Source organism: Haliotis asinina, chromosome 12 (genome assembly GCF_037392515.1).
Source record: "Haliotis asinina isolate JCU_RB_2024 chromosome 12, JCU_Hal_asi_v2, whole genome shotgun sequence".
NCBI classification, from domain to species: domain Eukaryota; kingdom Metazoa; phylum Mollusca; class Gastropoda; order Lepetellida; family Haliotidae; genus Haliotis; species Haliotis asinina.
In genome coordinates, this window is record NC_090291.1 from 39,277,011 (window position 1) to 39,297,415 (window position 20,405).

At 37.4% G+C, this 20,405-nt stretch overlaps 2 protein-coding genes across 2 annotated transcripts in view; one reads left to right on the forward strand and one right to left on the reverse strand.

The window, feature by feature from the left end:
- LOC137258232 (RING finger and SPRY domain-containing protein 1-like) overlaps positions 1-9,507 on the forward strand; it is a 59,485-nt gene extending 49,978 nt beyond the window's left edge. The window contains exons 12-15 of the mRNA XM_067795825.1: positions 4,855-4,957; positions 6,985-7,137; positions 8,400-8,504; positions 9,157-9,507. Of these exons, the coding sequence (XP_067651926.1) occupies positions 4,855-4,957; positions 6,985-7,137; positions 8,400-8,504; positions 9,157-9,298 (503 nt within the window). The 3' untranslated portion in view covers positions 9,299-9,507. The remainder of the gene's footprint in view (positions 1-4,854; positions 4,958-6,984; positions 7,138-8,399; positions 8,505-9,156) is intronic.
- The window catches only part of LOC137258796 (crystal protein-like), a 179,308-nt gene that overhangs the window by 53,803 nt on the left and 105,100 nt on the right, over positions 1-20,405 (reverse strand). The window lies entirely within an intron of this gene.

The following is a 20,405-nucleotide window of genomic DNA, read 5'->3' on the forward strand; positions in this document are numbered from 1 at the left end:
ATCGAACCCGGGTCATCCGCGTAACAAACTAATACTATAACCACCAGGCTACCCCAGCGTCTGTTAATATAATAGATGATTGGATTATTGGAATGAACACAATTCTACTTCAGTTCGGCTTTGAGTTTTTTCTCATCTTTTTGAAATAACAAATGTAAATAAGAATTGTCTGGCAGAACATATTGTATTCATGTAAATTCAAAAAAAAAATACATGTATAAGTGATAGTTATCTTGCTAAACAGATTCTGTTTGTAGGAAGTTATAAAAATACATGTATAAGTGATAATTATCTAGCAGAACAGATTCTATCCATTGTAAATTAAAAGAATACATGTACAAGTGATAATTATCTAGCACAACAGATTGCATTGGTAGTAAGTGAAAAAACTATACATGCATAAGTGATAATTATCTAGCAGAACAGATTCTATTGGTGAATGGAAAATTTGTGAAAAAAATACCTCTAGGTCATGTCCATTACACCTCATCGGTTACTGAAAATCAGTGATGACACCTGGTGTTCATAAAAAAAATGAAACATACATGCTCTGTTGTCAGCAACAGTTCTTTTAACAGTGTGATGTACTGCCATAGAAGACCCAAATGGCATATACATGTATATCAGTGAATAATGGAATCTCATTGGAAGCTGATGTGGAGAGATGGATCATCAATTGCTTCTGCTGGGTTAGAAAATAATTCTTATGTTCACAAGTCCAGGGCCCACTTAGCGCTACAATTGTTGTAACTCCCATTCTCCAACATAGGCTTAAGATAGTCATACTGCTAAGACCGCTTTGTCAGTGAAATACTAAAGCCCTGAATGTAGTCTGTCTCACAGTCCCTGAACAGCATTATTTTCCCTACTATTTAACCCTCCCTGAAATACTAAAGCCCTGAATGAAATCTGTCTCACAGTCCCTGAACGGCATTATTTTCCCTACTATTTAACCCTCCTTGAAATACTAAAGCCCTGAATGTAGTCTATCACATAGTTCCTGATCCACATTATTTTCCCTACTATTTAACCCTCCCTGAAATACTAAAGCTGTGAATGTAGTCTGTCTCACAGTCCCTGAACGGCATTATTTTCCCTACTATTTAACCCTCTCTGAAATACTAAAGTCCTGAATGCAGTCTATCACATAGTCCCTGATCCACATTATTTTCCCTACTATTTAACCCTCCCTGAAATACTAAAGCCCTGAATGAAGTCTGTCTCACAGTCCCTGATCCACATTATTTTCCCTACTTCCAAGCTTTCTCTGCAGTGCGAGAGCCTTAAATGAAGCAAGATTTCCTAAGGATTGGTCTCCTTTTCAATTTATATGGGTTATTTTGTTACTATCAAAATTATACATATATTCAGAGACTACACACTGGTCTACCCTGAATTAAGCAAGTCTAGATTCCCTCAGGCTTCATCCCCATCTTTCTGCCCTGTTTATATGGGTTTATTTGTTACTATAAATGTTATATACAGAGACTAAATGTTAGACTACACTAAAGGCTACTAATGGGTGACCCAGGAAATACTGCTAGCCGTATCTGTATTTCCAATCATGTATCTCGCTGTGGGATGCAGGACACCTTTGTTTTGGACCTGCTACTCTGACAACAGTTTGGCACCTACTGAGATCCAGCAGGACCCTAACAGATCTACAACACAAAGGGTATTCGGCTGTATAAAAGCTGATGTGGGAGGTTTTGGATTTCAGGTGTTGTTGTTGGTTTTGTTCCATAAGGCCTGGTCTGGTAGCTAAAATAGACTCTCTGTAGCTTTCTGCTGATACTGATAGCAGTTTTAGACGTGAGTGTTTATTGTCATGCTCCGGGTCTTTGTTAAGAGGGTTTGGAGTCAGGCTAACTGACACGTCCATTCAGTAGGGGTGAAATGGTATATCGCAGTATTTGTAGAACATTAGTATTTTATCCTACAGTTCGGTATGCAGTTTTAATAAATCAATATTTTCAGTTTTCATAACGTCATTTTATTAACCTTTAAATCTTTTTTCAAATTTCTACAAATAAAATCATTTTGTCAAAATTTCTCTGTTTCTTTTCTGCATTTTGATCTTATGTTATATACCGAACGGATACAAACTGAACTGAAGGTCTTGTTCCGCAATACGTACTGTACCATGGTAAGAGCATACCGTTTCACCCTCACCTGCCAGTAGGTCTTGAGTTGTAATCGTACTGGCAGTCTTATTGAAATGTTAGATGTGTCTTGATGGTTCCCCTGCAACCAAACATCTAGACTCTGCAGTGAACATATTTTACAAAAGAAAAGCCCTGTAATTACTTGATAGAAGGCTATGGGTCAGCAGAAATTTCAGTATTGTTGACTTGCCAGTTATTAATAAGATTTGGCTTGATTGTTTTATTGTCATTCTACTAGATGGTGTTTTCAAGCAAAGAGTAAACAAGAAGTTGATATCTATAGTGGTATACTTGAACGTTATTTAAGCTGTTAACTGTGCTGGTGAGTAGGTGCCTGACTCTGAGGTTGTGAATTTCAATTCCATATGAGATCAACCCCTCAAAAGTACTAGAATCTGTACTTTACTAAGGAAGTGTAATCCCAGATATAACATGTTACATCTGACCACTTTCTAAATGGCCTTGTGTATTTATATGATCGTACCAGAAACCAGCATCACATGGTTGTTCCCATGACTGGAATCGACCCAAAGCTTACAGTGTTAGGAATGAATACTCTAACCCTGGACTAGCCCTGGATATATATGAAATGCTGAAACTGTCCCGAAATGTCACTCCTTGATTGACCCCTATCTGTTGTAGGTGATGTCCTAGGACTGCTTCTACAACCCAGGATATATGTAAAATGTCACTCCTTAATTGACCCCTATCTGTTGTAGGTGATATCCTAGGACTGCCTCTACAACCCAGGATATATACAAAATGTCACTCCTTGATTGACCCCTATCTGTTGTAGGTGATATCCTAGGACTGCCTCTACAACCCAGGATATATACAAAATGTCACTCCTTGATTGACCCCTATCTGTTGTAGGTGATATCCTAGGACTGCCTCTACAACCCAGGATATATATAAAATGTCACTCCTTGATTGACCCCTATCTGTTGTAGGTGATATCCTAGGACTGCCTCTACAACCCAGGATATATACAAAATGTCACTCCTTGATTGACCCCTATCTGTTGTAGGTGATGTCCTGGGACTGCTGCTACGACCCAGGATATATGTAAAATGTCACTCCTTGATTGACCCCTATCTGTTGTAGGTGATGTCCTAGGACTGCTTCTACAACCCAGGATATATGTAAAATGTTACTCCTTGATTGACCCCTATCTGTTGTAGGTGATGTCCCGGGACTGCTGTACAACCCAGGATATATGTAAAATGTCACTCCTTGATTGACCCCTATCTGTTGTAGGTGATGTCCTAGGACTGCCTCTACAACCCAGGATATGTATAAAATGTCACTCCTTGATTGACCCCTATCTGTTGTAGGTGATGTCCTAGGACTGCTTCTACAACCCAGGATATATGTAAAATGTTACCCCTTGATTGACCCCTATCTGTTGTAGGTGATGTCCCGGGACTGCTGTACAACCCAGGATATATGTAAAATGTCACTCCTTGATTGACCCCTATCTGTTGTAGGTGATGTCCTAGGACTGCTTCTACAACCCAGGATATGTATAAAATGTCACTCCTTGATTGACCCCTATCTGTTGTAGGTGATGTCCCGGGACTGCTGTACAACCCAGGATATATATATAAAATGTCACTCCTTGATTGACCCCTATCTGTTGTAGGTGATGTCCTAGGACTGCTTCTACAACCCAGGATATGTATAAAATGTCACTCCTTGATTGACCCCTATCTGTTGTAGGTGATGTCCTAGGACTGCTTCTACAACCCAGGATATATATAAAATGTCACTCCTTGATTGACCCCTATCTGTTGTAGGTGATGTCCTAGGACTGCTTCTACAACCCAGGATATATATAAAATGTCAGTCCTTGATTGACCCCTATCTGTTGTAGGTGATGTCCTAGGACTGCTTCTGCAGCCCAGGATAAATATAAAATGTCACTCCTTGATTGACTGCTCTGCAACCCAGGATATATATATAAAATGTCACTCCTTGATTGACCCCTATCTGTTGTAGGTGATGTCCTAGGACTGCTTCTACAACCCAGGATATGTATAAAATGTCACTCCTTGATTGACCCCTATCTGTTGTAGGTGATGTCCTAGGACTGCTTCTACAACCCAGGATATATACAAAATGTCACTCCTTGATTGACCCCTATCTGTTGTAGGTGATGTCCCGGGACTGCTGTACAACCCAGGATATATGTAAAATGTCACTCCTTGATTGACCCCTATCTGTTGTAGGTGATGTCCTAGGACTGCTGCTAAAACCCAGGATATATGTAAAATGTCACTCCTTGATTGACCCCTATCTGTTGTAGGTGATGTCCTAGGACTGCTTCTACAACCCAGGATATATGTAAAATGTTACTCCTTGATTGACCCCTATCTGTTGTAGGTGATGTCCTAGGACTGCTGTACAACCCAGGATATATGTAAAATGTCACTCCTTGATTGACCCCTATCTGTTGTAGGTGATGTCCTAGGACTGCTTCTACAACCCAGGATATATACAAAATGTCACTCCTTGATTGACCCCTATCTGTTGTAGGTGATGTCCTAGGACTGCTTCTACAACCCAGGAAATATATAAAATGCCTCTCCATGACTGACCCCTATCTGTTGTAGGTGATGTCCTGGGACTGCCTCTACAATCCAGGATATATACAAAATGTCACTCCTTGATTGACCCCTATCTGTTGTAGGTGATGTCCTAGGACTGCTTCTAGATGTGGACAGTCCCAAACTGATCTTTTATCTGAATGGAGATCCCCTACCCCCCTTCACTCAGCTCTTCACCTATGCACGGTATGTGTCCTACAGAGTTGCTGATGGAAGCAAAATGTAATTGTTATGCTCAGACGGGATACTCGGCATGAGGTAAAACATACAGTTAAGTGTACATAGCATGGTGGGATGGTTTGGATGGACAGCTGTACAGGTTTCATGACGGCATTACTAAATATGCATAGTGTTGTTTAAAACACTCATTCATTTACAGTTAAACAATATATTAAATTTGAATGCACCATGTTTTTGACAAAATGGTTGGGGATGTAAGTTTTCCAGTGATATTTCGTTTTTTCTTTGGGTGGAATTTTGTGCCAGGGCTGCGATAAGCATATCTGAAAAGAAGAAGTAAGAGCACATTTTTTTTCCTACTTGTTTTGCAATGTAGCTTGAGGGTAGGCTTATATTTGCAGAAACTACCTGATATGAAAAAGGACATCAGAGAGAGTTTGTGATTTTATACAAAGAGTATTGTAGTAATGATTGTCGCTGATGAAGTGCAAAGTTTCACTGTCAAGTGTTGGTGCTAGTGTGATTTCCAAGCCTATATTTGCAATGTCAGCAGAACCTGAAACAGCAAAACATACAGCACTTCCTGTTAGATTGTTTATTGTAAAACATTCAAACAGAGGCATCAATTTTAAATTTTGAAAGTACTGTAAACCGTGACTCTCCAATTACACTGTCATTCATGTTATTTGGAAGTTCAGATATGACTATTCAACAGCATGAACATATTTTCAAATGTGTGTAAAGTTTCATTTATCAGACAAAACAATTTGAGCAATCACATAAGTTGTGTCTTTTTCTCTTTTGTCTTTCATTTTCTCTCTGTCCCTTCTTAATATGTACCCTTGAAGGTACAGGGTAGAATAGGCCTTCAGCAACCCATGTTGGCCATAAGAGGTAGCAGTGCTTGTCGTAAGAGGTGACTAACAAGATCAGGTGGTCAGGCTCGTTGACTTGATTGATACATTGTATCGGTTCCCAATTACGCAGATCGATGTTCCTGTTGTTGATCACTGGATTGTGTGGTCCAGACTTGATTATTTACACACCGGTGCCATATAACTGGAATATTGCTGAGCGCAACATAAAACTGAATTCACTCACTCTCACTCTCACTCTCACTCTCACTCTCACTCTCACTCTCACTCTCACTCACTCACTCACTCACTCACTCACTCACTCACTCATTTGAGCCCAATTCCTTTCACATTTGTGAATAAAATATGTTTGAATCAACCTGAAACAGCATGATAACTTGATATCTTCTACCCTTGACCAGACTCTCTCTGTTACTAGATTTGAAACGGCAATAAACTGAGCTGTAGCAATGCATCAGACTATCGAACTTCTGCAATTGTTGAGCCTCTGATAGCAATTAATTGTTGATAGAAACAGAAAATTATTGATGCATCAATAGTATGTGTGACTATCGATAGTTTTCTAATTGACTTCCATTAATAAATGCACAGAGCAAAATACAATAAGTACCAAATTGGTTCACTTTCATAATCCACCTGTTACGTCTTTAAAAAACATGACTGTTTTCTTGATTTGGGTATCTAGTTTCTTGTCAGTTATTAAAAAAAAACAAACCTGAAACTACCTCAGCTTGTCAGCATATGCATCATTATATTTCAGTACAGTAATAAAATTTTTATTATTTTCGTGTGCATTGAATGGTAAACGGTGCCAATATTGAGTTTTTGAATGGCATTTAGAAGTTATGCACATAAAGGCAAGAATTTGTTGTCACAATCACAAAAAATATCACAATAAAAAAAGAAGTTGACATTCATAAATTTCTTGCCTTTTATGTGCTAATGTCCATTATTTTTTTATTCTGATAATAACACTTTTTTGAAAGTTGTGAATATAGCGATGTAAAAGGGCTGCTTTCTTCAACTGTCATGTGGAAACTGACAATACTGACATAATGTAAATTTTTTTAAAGAATGCTTTTGATAATGGTATTTGATGGTATTTAAATTTTTGCACATTATTTTGGTTGTTATTAACTTATTCTTGTATGTTTTCAGGAGTGGTTTTTTTGCTGCTGCTAGTTTCATGTCATTTCAACAGTGTGAATTCAACTTCGGTGCCAAGCCATTCAGCTTTCCTCCCAACGTACCATTCAAGAGCTTCAACGACTTTGGGGAGCTAACAAATGAGGAGAGAATAATCTTGCCCAGGTCAGTTCTCACTCTGATGCTTTGTAAATACTGCCCCAGTACGCCTTGATTGCCTCATTTTTAGAGGTGATATGGTACACTCTTACTACAGTAAAGTACATCTTGCAGTACAAGGCCTTCAACTCGGTCTTTTTTATTTTGGTACATGAAATATGATCACAATGCAGAAAACTGATGAGTGAAACCTAGATAAATTTTGACAAAATGGTTCGGCTTCTAAACATTTAAGCAGTGTGTCCTCAGAACCCCATTCTTATCTACTTGGGGCGGTCGGGTTGCCTAGTGGTTAAAGTGTCCATGCGTTACAGTGAGGATCTAGGATTCATTCCCGAATTGGAACTTTGTGTGACTCCCATTTCTGGTGTCTCCCTGCCATGACATTGCTGGAATGTTGCTAAAAGCAGCGTAAAACCACTTTCATGATATCTGGTTTTGGGGATTCCAGACAAATACATCCCTCTCACTCTGTGTTTTTTACCCAATGATGCAGTGCCTCCCCAGTGCCTTGTTCTTGTCTATATTTGTGTATTCCAGAGAAGAATATGTCTCTTGTGATTGACCCTCTTCTGGAATCGTGACACTATGTCATAAGCGCCTCAGACATTTTTTGTCACCGTTCTTTATACCAGAGACACTGATTAGAGTTACCAATGCTTCACAATTGTCTCCACGCATGTACGCTTGCTTCCTTGCTCACTCACTCACTCACTCATTCACTCAAACCCACCCTCTCACTCACTCACTCACTCACTCACTCACTCACTCACTCACTCACTCACTCTCACTCACTCACTCACTCACTCACTCACTCACTCACTCACTCACTCACTCACTCACTCACTCACTCACTCACTCACTCACTCATCCACCCACCCACCCACCCACCCACTCACCCACTCACCCACTGGCCACTTCCGTAGTGTTGTGGTCAGAAAGTGAATGGTCACTGTTTCAAACCCAAGCCACATCGTACCAAAAGGCATGGAAATATGGTACTTGTTGTCCCTACAGCAAGGACTGGTCAGCTTGGAGTCAGTATAATGTGTCTGGGTGGGTATTCATGCTAGTGTGGTGTGACCAGCGTAAGTCTGGGCTAGTACAAGCAGCCACATATACACACACATGCATGTTGTCATGTAAAGCAAAATAATCTTAAATACGACTTCAACTCAACTCAACTCAACTCAACTCACAAGAACATAAGTAAGTAAGTAGAAAGATACAAAATATATATATATATATATATACTGAACGTGTTCCAGGCACAAAAAGTTGGACTTACTGAAGCAAGTGACTGTGAAGGAAGATTCCTGTACACTCTGTTTTGATCGTCAGGCTAACATCATGCTGAGGCCATGTAAACACAGGTAAACTAACAATCCTTTGGGTAGTGGGGGTTTGGGCAAGTGAGGGATTGAACACAATTTGGCCCAAACAAACAGAGACCTGTTCCTCAAAATGGTCATAGTGCTAAGATGATCATGTCATACTTGAACATACACTTGCAACAGTCATATTGCTTTAATCGCATTAATGAACAGGGATCTGGTTGGAAAGTAAATATTTTGCTTATGTCATAAATAACATTCTAAGATCCTTTAATGAAGGATCAAAAGTGCTGACAGTACTTTATCAGACACTAATGTGCACTTGTTTGCATTACATCACAATGTGTTGGCGTCACTGCGCCATTCTAGTCTGCCACCTCGCAATCAAACACTTTTACATTACGTCATAATATATGCGATGTTACGATGCATGTTTCAAGTTTTTAAGATAAATCACAAACAGGATTTAATTATAATCTTTCAAGTGAGATACTTGAATGTACTTTCACATTGTGGTAAGCAAAATTTGTTTAAACACTTCTTTTTAAGTGTTTTTGTTTTTCACTTTTCAATTTTTGTGAGTTCACAAGTGATTGTGCTAACCACTGGTAATTCTGATTAATTAGATATTGCTGTGAGTGGCATAAAACAGCATTCACTCACTAACTTTCTATTACTGATGATGTTCCAGGGGTTTCTGTGATGTCTGTGCCTTGCTACTAGAGATCTGCCCAATATGTCGCATGAGCATAGTGGAACGACAAGAGGTTGCCACGGAAACTGAGCCCCCGGAGCAACCCAATGAGAACACAGATGAACCACTGATGTCATAACATCTACATTTTAGTCATCCCATCTACACCTCGTCTATGATCCGTCAGAAGACTGTCGATGGGGATTGTTAAAGCATATAGACTCCCAGTCACGTGTTATGTATATTATCATTCTTACTGTACAGAAATGTGATGTTATGCTAATTTATATTCATAAATTCTGTAAATGTTTGTATTATCTGCAGTCATGCCGAAAGTTGTGAATACTGTGTAAGTTCCTCTGAGTCAGTGACTCTTCTACATATTATGCTGTTGTATATCACGAGGAGTCAGAATGGCAGAGACACAGTGTCCGCGACATTTTGTTTAGCGCTTATGCTGTAAAGAGAGTCTTCTATAAATACTTTGAATAACTTTTATCCAAGTCAGTTGATGTAAATTTTACCAAAGACAAACCTTTTGAAAATATTGTTTGCTATTTCATCCATTTTGTTCCAATTTCAGATATGCTAACGTGTATTAATTCACATTGCCTTCCTAATCACCATCCTGTCCTCTTCTAAGAAGGTTGAGTGCATTGACAGATATATTGGCTAACAATAGTATTGAGTTTCGAGTTTACGACTTTTTAATAATTGATGCAGGCAGATAGCCAAATTTTAACTTATGTTGACATCATCAATATGAGGTTATGTTTTTGTATTTCATCCTTCATCCTGCTGTTGGGGAGATGGGTAGCCTTCGTCACACTGTAGTCTGGGGTTTGATTCCCCACATGGGTACAATTTGAAGCTCATTACAGGTGTCCCCAGCCGTGATAATGCTGGAGTATTGCAAAAAGTGGTGTGAAACCATACTCACTCACTCACTCATTCAGCTGTTGTTGATGTTAAGGAGGCAGTTGTAAATTTTTTATCATATACTGGGTAGATATTTTATCATGATGACTTGATTTATCTTTGTATAGACTGAAGGAGGAGCCTAGCTGATGGTCATTTGCACTTGTAAACCACCATGTCAAACTCACTCAATAATACACTGATGTATTGTTTACCTTTACCATTATGATCTGAAAAAAAACATCATGATTTCTATAGGTTAAAAGACACTTTTTGACCAATTTATTTAACATTTGCATTTACATATATTCCTCAAATCCTAATTGGCATCTGTATTCTGTATCTGATAAAACCATGCAGTGTATCACATGCTGAAAGAAGGTTACAAAGAGTTGACTTCACTTAAAAAATATAGAGGTGCTTCTAGAATGTATATTTGCTGTAAGAAATATATAAAGTGTAGCAAAATGGAAATACATTCTTATTATTTTGATTTATATTTTACAACTTTATCACTGACAGTTTGTTTTCAATTTCATTATTCTTGACTTCATCTCTTGATTTCTGGGATAGACCTGAAACTTCCTTCCAGCTGTACTTGTAAAGAATCTAATAGACACAACTCTGTTATTGTTGTTTTTGGCATTGTAAATTGGTTCTTTTCAGTAACTTTAATTCTTTTGAACCAACTTCTACCATCATTCAACTTGGTTTTGTCTCATTATATCATCTCACGAAGGTGAGCTACAGTACCTTGGTACAATATTGAAAAGATTGAAATAAAATACTGCCCAGGGTCCTAAGTTCCAATTTTGATCTCAAACAAACATAGTTCTACAAGGAAAAAGGCGTTCTTTACCTTGAGAAACAAATGATATAAAATGAATTTTACACAAATGTCTTTTGATCAAAGTTTTTAGAAAGATATTTTAATAGCTCTTAATGACAGGTGAATGATATAATGTTGATATTGTTGTACAGATACTTACCAAAGTAATGTATACTTTTGGTTGAAATGTCTGTCAAAGGAATATTTTTATTATTATTTAGTTGTGATGATTGTCATTGGAATCTACCTTGTTTATTTGAAAAATATTTCATCACCTTTTGTTTTAAGTTCCACAGTTTTCTATATTGATGAATTGATCACAGGTTGGATTTTATTAGATTTGGAAGATTTTATCGATGACAAAATGTCACTTTACAAACATTTGATGACAGTAGATGGCTGTGACATTTTTGCCAACTTGTCTTTTACGACTTTGGGTAATCTAGCAAAGTCTTGTGTAGTTTTTAGACTGTCATTTTCCAATTCACAAAGCGATAGCTTAAAGGTCACATGCAACCAAAAAATCAAACATAATTAAAACACAGTTATCACTTATTCATGATATATTATATACATTGCTGCTTGTCAAAAACAGATAAACAAAATTATAAGCGTACAATCACGATTCAAAAGTGCAATATTTTGAACTTGGGCTTACTTCCCTTGAAATGAAGCCCTCAGGAGACCAGAACCAGTCATTGGGGGTAGATGTGCACTCAAGTGTAACAACGGCTTCCGATTGGCTAGTTCATTTACTGATATGCTGAAGGCTCATTGTGTTTACAGAAAGATGATCTGTTTGATGGGCATTTTAGAAATATGGTGAGTCACAAGAAAGTAAGATTCTTTATGGATAACAACTTCTTATATATTGTGGATAACAACTTCTAATATTGTACTTCAAGCGTCGTTTCACTATGGATTCATATAGCGTTATCAAACAAAATCATATTCACTGGAAGAAGTTGTTATCCATAAAGAATGTATATGATTTATATAGATTTTGGGCTTTGTAAATACATATTATCTGAATTTGTGTTTGATCCAATCAAAAATCATGTCAGTAGAGATGGTGAACTACTGAGTGGCTAGAAACTGTCATTCGTCTATGTACAAAGCAGGACTTGAAACAGACAAGATCCAGTCATCTGAGAAAAATGGATGCAACCCAAAAAACATGTCATGTGTACAAGTGTCACACCTGCCTAATTACATAATGTGGCAGAGACAGGACTCTGGTGCACAAGTCGTAAATCAGTTTATTTTGTTTATGGCATATAGCCTGATAGGTGTTAAGTTCAAATTGCATATGGTCAATGATTGAAGCTGTGTATTGCATATTGTCTTTAGCAGACAGGCAGGCAGACATATAGGTGTCAATAAACCAGACATTGAGCTTTCTCTGTGACAGAGGCTGCTTACCACAATCAACAAGTCTTTTTTATGTAACGAGTAGATTATTTACTTGCTTGTGTACACAACCAAGATTAGACTACTGCTCACGACCTCATACTCAGGGCATGCATACTATTTCAAGCTCCACAAACCTATTCACTGCGCATGCATTATGCGCGCAACGCAGCACAGCTGTTAGAACCAGTTTTCAAATTTAGTGAATCGTTTGAACTCCAATTTCGCGGAATTTTTTTCATCATGTTTTTTTTTCATCTTTATAGGTTGAATTGGCATTTTTTATGATTTGTTTCGGTAAGTGCATACCGAAAGGTATCAGAATCTGCAAAGTTGTGTTTTACGTTGCATGTGGCCTTTAATGTTTGTTCTCTTAATGTTCATAAGGACACAATTCTGACTGGATTGTGTTGTCAAGGTAAAATCTTCACTGCATGTGCCATGAATAACATTTCACTATGTAACTATGTTTTGTTGGCTAATCTGAGCAATAGAGAACAAACGTATTTAAAATCAATGAACTCAAACCGTTCTGAAAGATACCATGCAATTATATTCTCTGACTTCCCTGTTAAGTTTTCTGTGAAATTCTCAGGTTTCTTCTTCATTGATAACAAAGTTACTCACTCTGGGTCATCAAGGTGATAAGATGCAGGCTTAATATTGTGAATACAGGAAATGAACTTTCTACATTTTTTGTGTGACAGATGAATGCTTGTTATAATTTGTGAGGCAAAATCACAGACTTATTACAGATTGAAACCCATACGCCTTTATCTGTATTATCTAGACATTGAATGTCACTTTCGTTATGGGTTCTTGTGTGGTGTTGATGCCTATAGAATGGAAACTTTTACTTATTTCACATAGATTTACATTTATGTTGCAGAAAGTTATGGATTTATTTGCACTGATTGGTTAGTGTCTTGCATTGTCTCTACTTTGATTGCCGACAGTTTTAAGTGGGGTAAACAAACCAGTTTACTATTGATCTAACTAAACTTGTAAGAAATGAGATGAAGCAAGGTTAATTTGTTTACAACAGCTTTGTTCCACAGTGTTATCTTATCGCTAAGGCAGTCATAGCTTCCATATTGTAACATAGTGTTACGAAAGCAAGGTTAATTTGTTTACAACGGCTTTGTTCCACAGTGTTTTCTTATCGCTAAGGCAGTCATAGCTTCCATATTGTAACATAGTGTTACGAAAGCAAGGTTAATTTGTTTACAAAGGCTTTGTTCCACAGTGTTATCTTATCGCTAAGGCAGTCATAGCTTCCATATTGTAACATAGACTCAAAACAATTGTTGTACAGACGTTTAATTTAGAGGAACCTGACAATTTACTCAGGGCCCTATTAAAAGGTATCATCTTATCGCTAAGACGACTGATGCTTCTGTGCATTAGCAATGACTAATAACATTCATGATGGTAAGATCAATCATGAGACAACACCTTACATATTACTATGATAAGTCTTTTATCATTGATAAGTTTTATGATTACAGAAGAAGAATATTTTAATCTTGCTTCCTTAATGATGTATTTGATGGACGCCACTGTTCATATCGACTGCAAGTACTTGTTGCAATGCACTAGAACTGTTTCATTATTCTCACTTTTTCATTTGTTAGACTTTGGAAGATCTTTGGCAATCATACTTGGTGCAATAAGATCAAAGTTATGATAGAATGACATCCTCTCAGATCATGCCATCACATACAGGGTCCGTACCACAAAGTGATGGTTGTGACGATATCTTCGGGTTTTTTAACATGTGCAACAGTCAAGAGATTACATTGTGAACATCGTTGTGACGATATCTCCCGTATTTTAACATGTGCAACAGTCAGAGATTACATTGTGAACATCGTTGTGACGTAGCTCCCATATTTCAACATGGACAATAGTCATAGATCATATTGCAAATATGGCCAAACCAGTTTGAACCAAGCAGGACACACCATTACTGCAATACATATGATAACTGTCCTACTGACAGCCCTATCGTTAAAAGTCACTACAGTATGTTTGGTTTCATTTGAGACCGATGAATTGCTCACTAACACAAAATCTAATATTTGCTACAAAACCATCAGAGTTTGTCTGTTGATTTCGTGTGACTCTGCTAAATTTGGGTTGTTGTTTTTGCAGTTATTAGATTTTGTGTAAGTGAGCAAAAATATTCATTGATCTCAAATGAAATCAAATGGACTGTATGTGTTGGCAGAATTTCCTGAAACTTGCCTTTATGCACATCAAGAAAGGTTATTTACAATGATCCTCCTTTGAGGCACAAGGATGGTGTGGTCCATGAATATTCATGTACCGGTATATTGCTGAAGGTCATGTGATCAGTGAATGCTGACCAATGAAGTCTATAAGACAAGGAAGCAAGTGGTCTGTTCCAATAAGGCTGCATACAAAAAAAATCAAAAGTTTCTCAGGTACATTTTTTTTCAAAAGTGACGAGTGGTAGGACGTTTTTTAAAAAGTTTGACAAAAAAAAGTCACATGAGAGGAACACATTTTCATAGGTTCTCTCAGAAGTACAGCTTGGGAAGTTTAGCATGTGTTAATGAGTCGTAGATTCAGTCATACTCCTTCTTGCAGACACTCATTCTTAGTGGACAAATGGATGATTGGGATGTGGCCAAGTCAAAATTATTTTTGTAAATAACAATGAAAATTTGTTTCGCGCACAAAGAAGAGATGCCCAAGGAAAATTCACTTTAATTTATTTAGCCTAATGATCATATACAGATGATATTGTGTGCATGGATTCTTCCGGCAAGGAGAACAGAAATATGCCAATGGTATTGTATCAGATGGAACTTTATCAAAATATTTGTTATTCTTTAGTTTTTCAAGAAAAAAGAAGTTTTTTACATGATTAGGCCAGACCAATTTTATTTTTTGTTTTACGCATCTGCCTGCCGTATTTTTTCAAGAATGAGAAAAAAAAAAATTAATTCCCCCCGCTCAAAAAATAAAATCCTTATGTTTTTATCGGCTGAAAATTTAAACTCACAGGAAAATACTTTTTAGGGCTTTTTTTCACCCATATTCATTTCATAAATGCCAAAAGTAAAATATTTTGAGTATTTATAAGGAATATTACATTGATTGAAAATTTTACTTTTAATTTTTTTCCCGCCTGCCTTTAGGTTTTCAGAGGACAAAAATCTGTAAAACAAGAAATAGAATTGGTCTGGCCTTATTAAATGTTTGCAAGGAATTGGTTTCAAGATTGCTCTTAGCAGGTTTCCAACTGATAGCGATTCATACTTGATAGGTGAATATTTCCAACTTGACCCACACAAGTGTAATACCTCCAAAGTCAGAACCACTTTTTCTAACTTGTATGTATGCATTCTGCAGCTGCATTTAATCAATCACAAGTGCATAAGTTCCCGTATAAATCATACATTAATTAATAATATTTTCCTCTAAATCTTTCTCAGAATAAAAAGACAGATGTTTGAAAGATTGTTCCGAGAATGTCTGTTATGTTTGTACAAAAAACAAGTGCTGATCAATCAGCTGATTCTAAATAGCTGCTGACCAATATGTTTTTAATTCTGACCAACATATTTTTAATTCTTTTCAAATTTGAGGAAATTAGCCTTATTAACCTGTATACATTGAAGTAAATACATTTTATCCTACATTTTATCATGTTGAAATCTGGATAGAAATAATGTTATGCTAAATCATTTGATGAGGTTTATCTTACAGCTTCAGAGACAGTGAATGGAAATTCCTATAATGGCGATCAAGGTGTTAAGTTTGATTTGTCATAGATCCTTTCAGTCTTTTTCGTTAAATATGAGGGGTGGTTGGGTAGCCAAGTGGTTAAAGCGTTCACTCGTCATTCTTAAGAACAGGATTTTATTCCCTACAAGGGTACAATGTGGGAAGCCCAATTTTTGTGTCCCCTCCAGTGATATTGCTGGAATATTGTCAAATGTGGTGTAAACAAACTCACTCACTCGTTAAATATGTTTCAGGGGCCCAGGTGGCTTAGTTGTCCAGGGCTGTGATCTTTAGTGGATTGTGTCCCTTGGGCACATCAGAAACATATTATTGTGGGTTCAAATCCTGGTTGATGTGGACTGTGTTCCAACATATGTCATCACCACTTTGGGTTTCATCTCTCATCAACACCTGGAATATTGTTCAGTGCAACATAAAACCAAACTTGTTCTTTCATTGAACATGGTGTGTCACAAGCAAGTCAGGAAAGTTTCAAGAAAGTTTCGATATATATGTCAAGGGCGCATAGTGCTTTTTGAGAAAGGGAGTAGGGGGGTGCACACTAGAAGAAAGTGGGGATGCACACTTCATTTTTCAATGGTCACCCCACCAATCCCCTCTAGATCCGCCTTTGTATGTAACAAACATGACACAAAATACTGAGGTGAGACTTCTGGATATTTTGTATTCTTATATATTTTGTATGTATGGTTGAGAAGTACATTATATCTCATTAGGAGTAAACACAGGGTTTTCAAATATCCTGACTTTTCTAAATACTCTGTGTTCAAGAGTCTCTAATTATAAGCTTAAGTCAGTATGGAGACAGCAACTGTTAAACATTTGCATTGATAAGTAATTAAGGCTTAGAAATCCAATATGGCCACCATCAGCCATCTTGGCTAAGTCAGTGCGACTGGTAGCCATTATTTATTCAATATGCACTGATAAATTGCAGGACTGGGTTGTTCCTGGAAACGTTATTGTTGTTACTTCACTGTCATTTATGAGTATTTTGATTATAATTTCTTTCTCTGATAATGGCATCTTTGACTGGGCTGTCTGTTATTAGTATGTCAGTGGTTAGTTGGCCCAGCAGTCGTGGATGTTCAGATCGACTGATCTTGAATTGACTCAGTCTGATTTTATTAGGATGTGATTCAGTGTTAATTGATTATATATGCACGTCAGTACACCAAAGCAGTTTCATTTCACATTTGACCAGAAACATATTAACCAGTTTGACGATTATGTTTATGAAAGATGAGCTACAGTGTGTTCGTTCCTGTTTGTTTACACTAATATGTTGTAAGGCCATCATTTGCCCAGAAGTCAGACTGTCACAAATAATGCATGGATTTTTATGCCGAAACAATAAACATTTTCCTGTTTAAATGTCACAATAATTGAAATACCCTGGCTGATGTGTTGCTGGTACTTAGCATGCATTCACTTCCATCTTTGTTTGTTAGTGGGAATATGGACTTACATCAGACATTAAATGCCTTACTGGAAACAACATACAATGTATTTTACATTCACTAGTCCTGTCTGTCAAATTTAAGCATAAAAGCGTATTTGGTGTTAGCCTTGTGTTAGAAGTTTGACAGTTCATAGGTCCATGATTAAACTACAAGAGGAACATACCTCACACAGTGACACTCCTGCATCGTTATTTCATTCTGATATATTTTCAAGACACTGATAACAATCCTGTATGTGTGGCAAAGGGGGATAACTGTGTTGCTCCTAATCACTTAACTTCAGCCTTGCATATACATACTTCTCTTGTGATCATCAGTAATATTGAGCTGAAAGCTTTTGTCAACAAACGACTTTTGTCAACTGGGTCAGTATGTAAGGTTATTATAGCAGCACAATTTGAAAGTAAACTCTGGCTTCTATTATATAAGCCGAAATAAGATACCAAGTTTACTTTATATTATATACTGTTTGGGGTTCTGAAGTAAGTACAGTCTGTGTTGGCAAAGTTCTGAGATACATTTATTACTGTCAGTTGTATTGTAATGATTGCATTTGTTTCGTCAATTCATATGTTATGTTGTATATGTTTTTTCGGAGACAGTTTACATGAGATAATATGGGACACGTGTTTAATCCAGAGAGTTTAGATCCTGCAGATTTCCAAACTGACAGACATGCATGAAGAGTATGGAGCTGGAAGCGGTTACTAGTTCTTTATGAAAAAGCAAGATCAAATGATTATGCTGACTGTCGATTATTTGCTGCTGATTAGCCTATGCTGCTGTTTGTCATTATAGGTGAATTGTTGACACTTAACAGGTGTGGTTGGTTGGGTTGTTGTTTAGCGACCCATTCAGCAATATTCCAGCTATATGCCGGCAGTCTGTAATTTGTTTGGGTCCGGACTGGACAATCCAATTTATTCCTCAGCGCTTCTGGGTTAAAACTGGATTCAGCAACCCATGTTTGTAGTGGCAGCAAACGGGATGGGGTGGTCAGACTCACGTGGCTGACATGTGTCATTGCATCCCAGTTGCTCATCACTGGATTGTCAGGTGGAGACTCGACTATTTACGATATGCTGTATCACTGGAATATTGCTGAGCGCAACAGTCAACAACTAGAAACCCCCCAAAACCAACAGCACTACCCAGAGGCTGTAGAGATTAAGTATATCCAGGAAAGTACTGTAACCATGGTAACTCTCATACACACATGCACTTCATTCTTCAAACATGTCCTTTATTCTTTGCCCTACTCACCAATATTTTCTTTCCACCTCCCTGTCCAACTTACCTTACATAGTTATTTTCCCTCTGTGCATGAAGGAGAGGCCTACTTCATGGTACTGTGCAGAGTTATGTTCCTTTGGGGATCGAGCAACCTATGGGCATGTGTTTGAATCCTAGATTTGCCCTGCTGATATGTTTGGTTTGTAAGCACCATACCTTCAAGTGGGTTGGACCAAAGTAGGAGAGTAATAGCTACATCACTTCAGGCTTTTGTCTTTGGTAAGTGACTTAGCCTAGTGGTTAAAGTCTTTGCTCATCAAGCAGAAGTGTCTGGTTTGTTTTCCTGCATTGGCACAATGTGTAAAGCCAGTCTCTGGTGTCCCCAGCCATGATATGGCTGGTATATTGCTTAAAGCAATGTAAAACCAAACTCACACCATGCCATGATAAGACGGACATAAAGTCAGGAGAACCAGTGTCACTCTTCTCATCTGCCGCCCCTACCTAACCCCATCCATGTTATCTTCAAACATCATTTTGTCCATGCCTCCCTCAGTGCCCCTCAGTGCCCTTCTTTCATTACCTTTCTCTCAACCCTTCCCATACCTGACATTCTTGAAGAAGGAAATGTATTGTTTGTTTGATCAGCTTTCTTGAAGTTGGAAAGTCAATAGCAAAGATAACAACTTAATGGATAACAACTTCTTTTTTTTATGCATAGGGTAATGTTTTGACATTTTGGTGCAAATTCACACGCTTTTAGTTGTGATAACAGTTCATGAATCTTCACTGAGACATTACTATGAATGTACACTGAGGTATTTCTCTATGCACTAAATAAGCAGGTGTTATCAATAAGGTTATAATCATAGATTAGGAAAATGTATGATTTGCAGAAGTTTTATGTGTCACTGGCATGTTCCTTGTAATTTGAGCATGTTTGACTTTTCAGTGAGTATACCATATTCTCTGCAAATAAACCACACAGGAGTATGGCATAACTGTTTATTCAGGCTACACTGCTACCACAGTCCTTGATTGTGTCAGTTTATACACAGTATCACTAAAGCTGAATGATTGTGGAATATATTGCGATATTGACTATGTGTGATAAATTGCACTGTTGACTGCACATGATGTATTTTGATATTGACTGTGTGATATTGAATTTATTGACATGAGAAATCATTCCATTCATCATTCATGTGGTACTCTCTAGATATGGATATTCTGAACTAACTCTCTGAATAAACAAAATCATTTTCCAAATATTTCAGAACTTCACTTGGAAAACTTCTTCAATTGCACATTTGTTCTAGTCGTTCTGTTTTGATTAATCAATCTTTTGCTTGAACTCAACCTGTCTCAGGAACTCAGTTGGCAAACCATGTGATCAAAATGTAGAAGTGATACAACTGTCTGTTACGAAGAGAATTCTGTTTGGAATTAAAACAGACCTATAATGCATAACTCATCACTGTTTAAATTGAATATAACTATGTTTTGATGGATCCTTTGTTTATGCAACTCAAAATGGGTTTAGGAGCACCCACAAAATTAAAGCTGTGCAGCCATGACAGTATGTATGGTCATATGTCTTGCACTGGGTGTTCTTG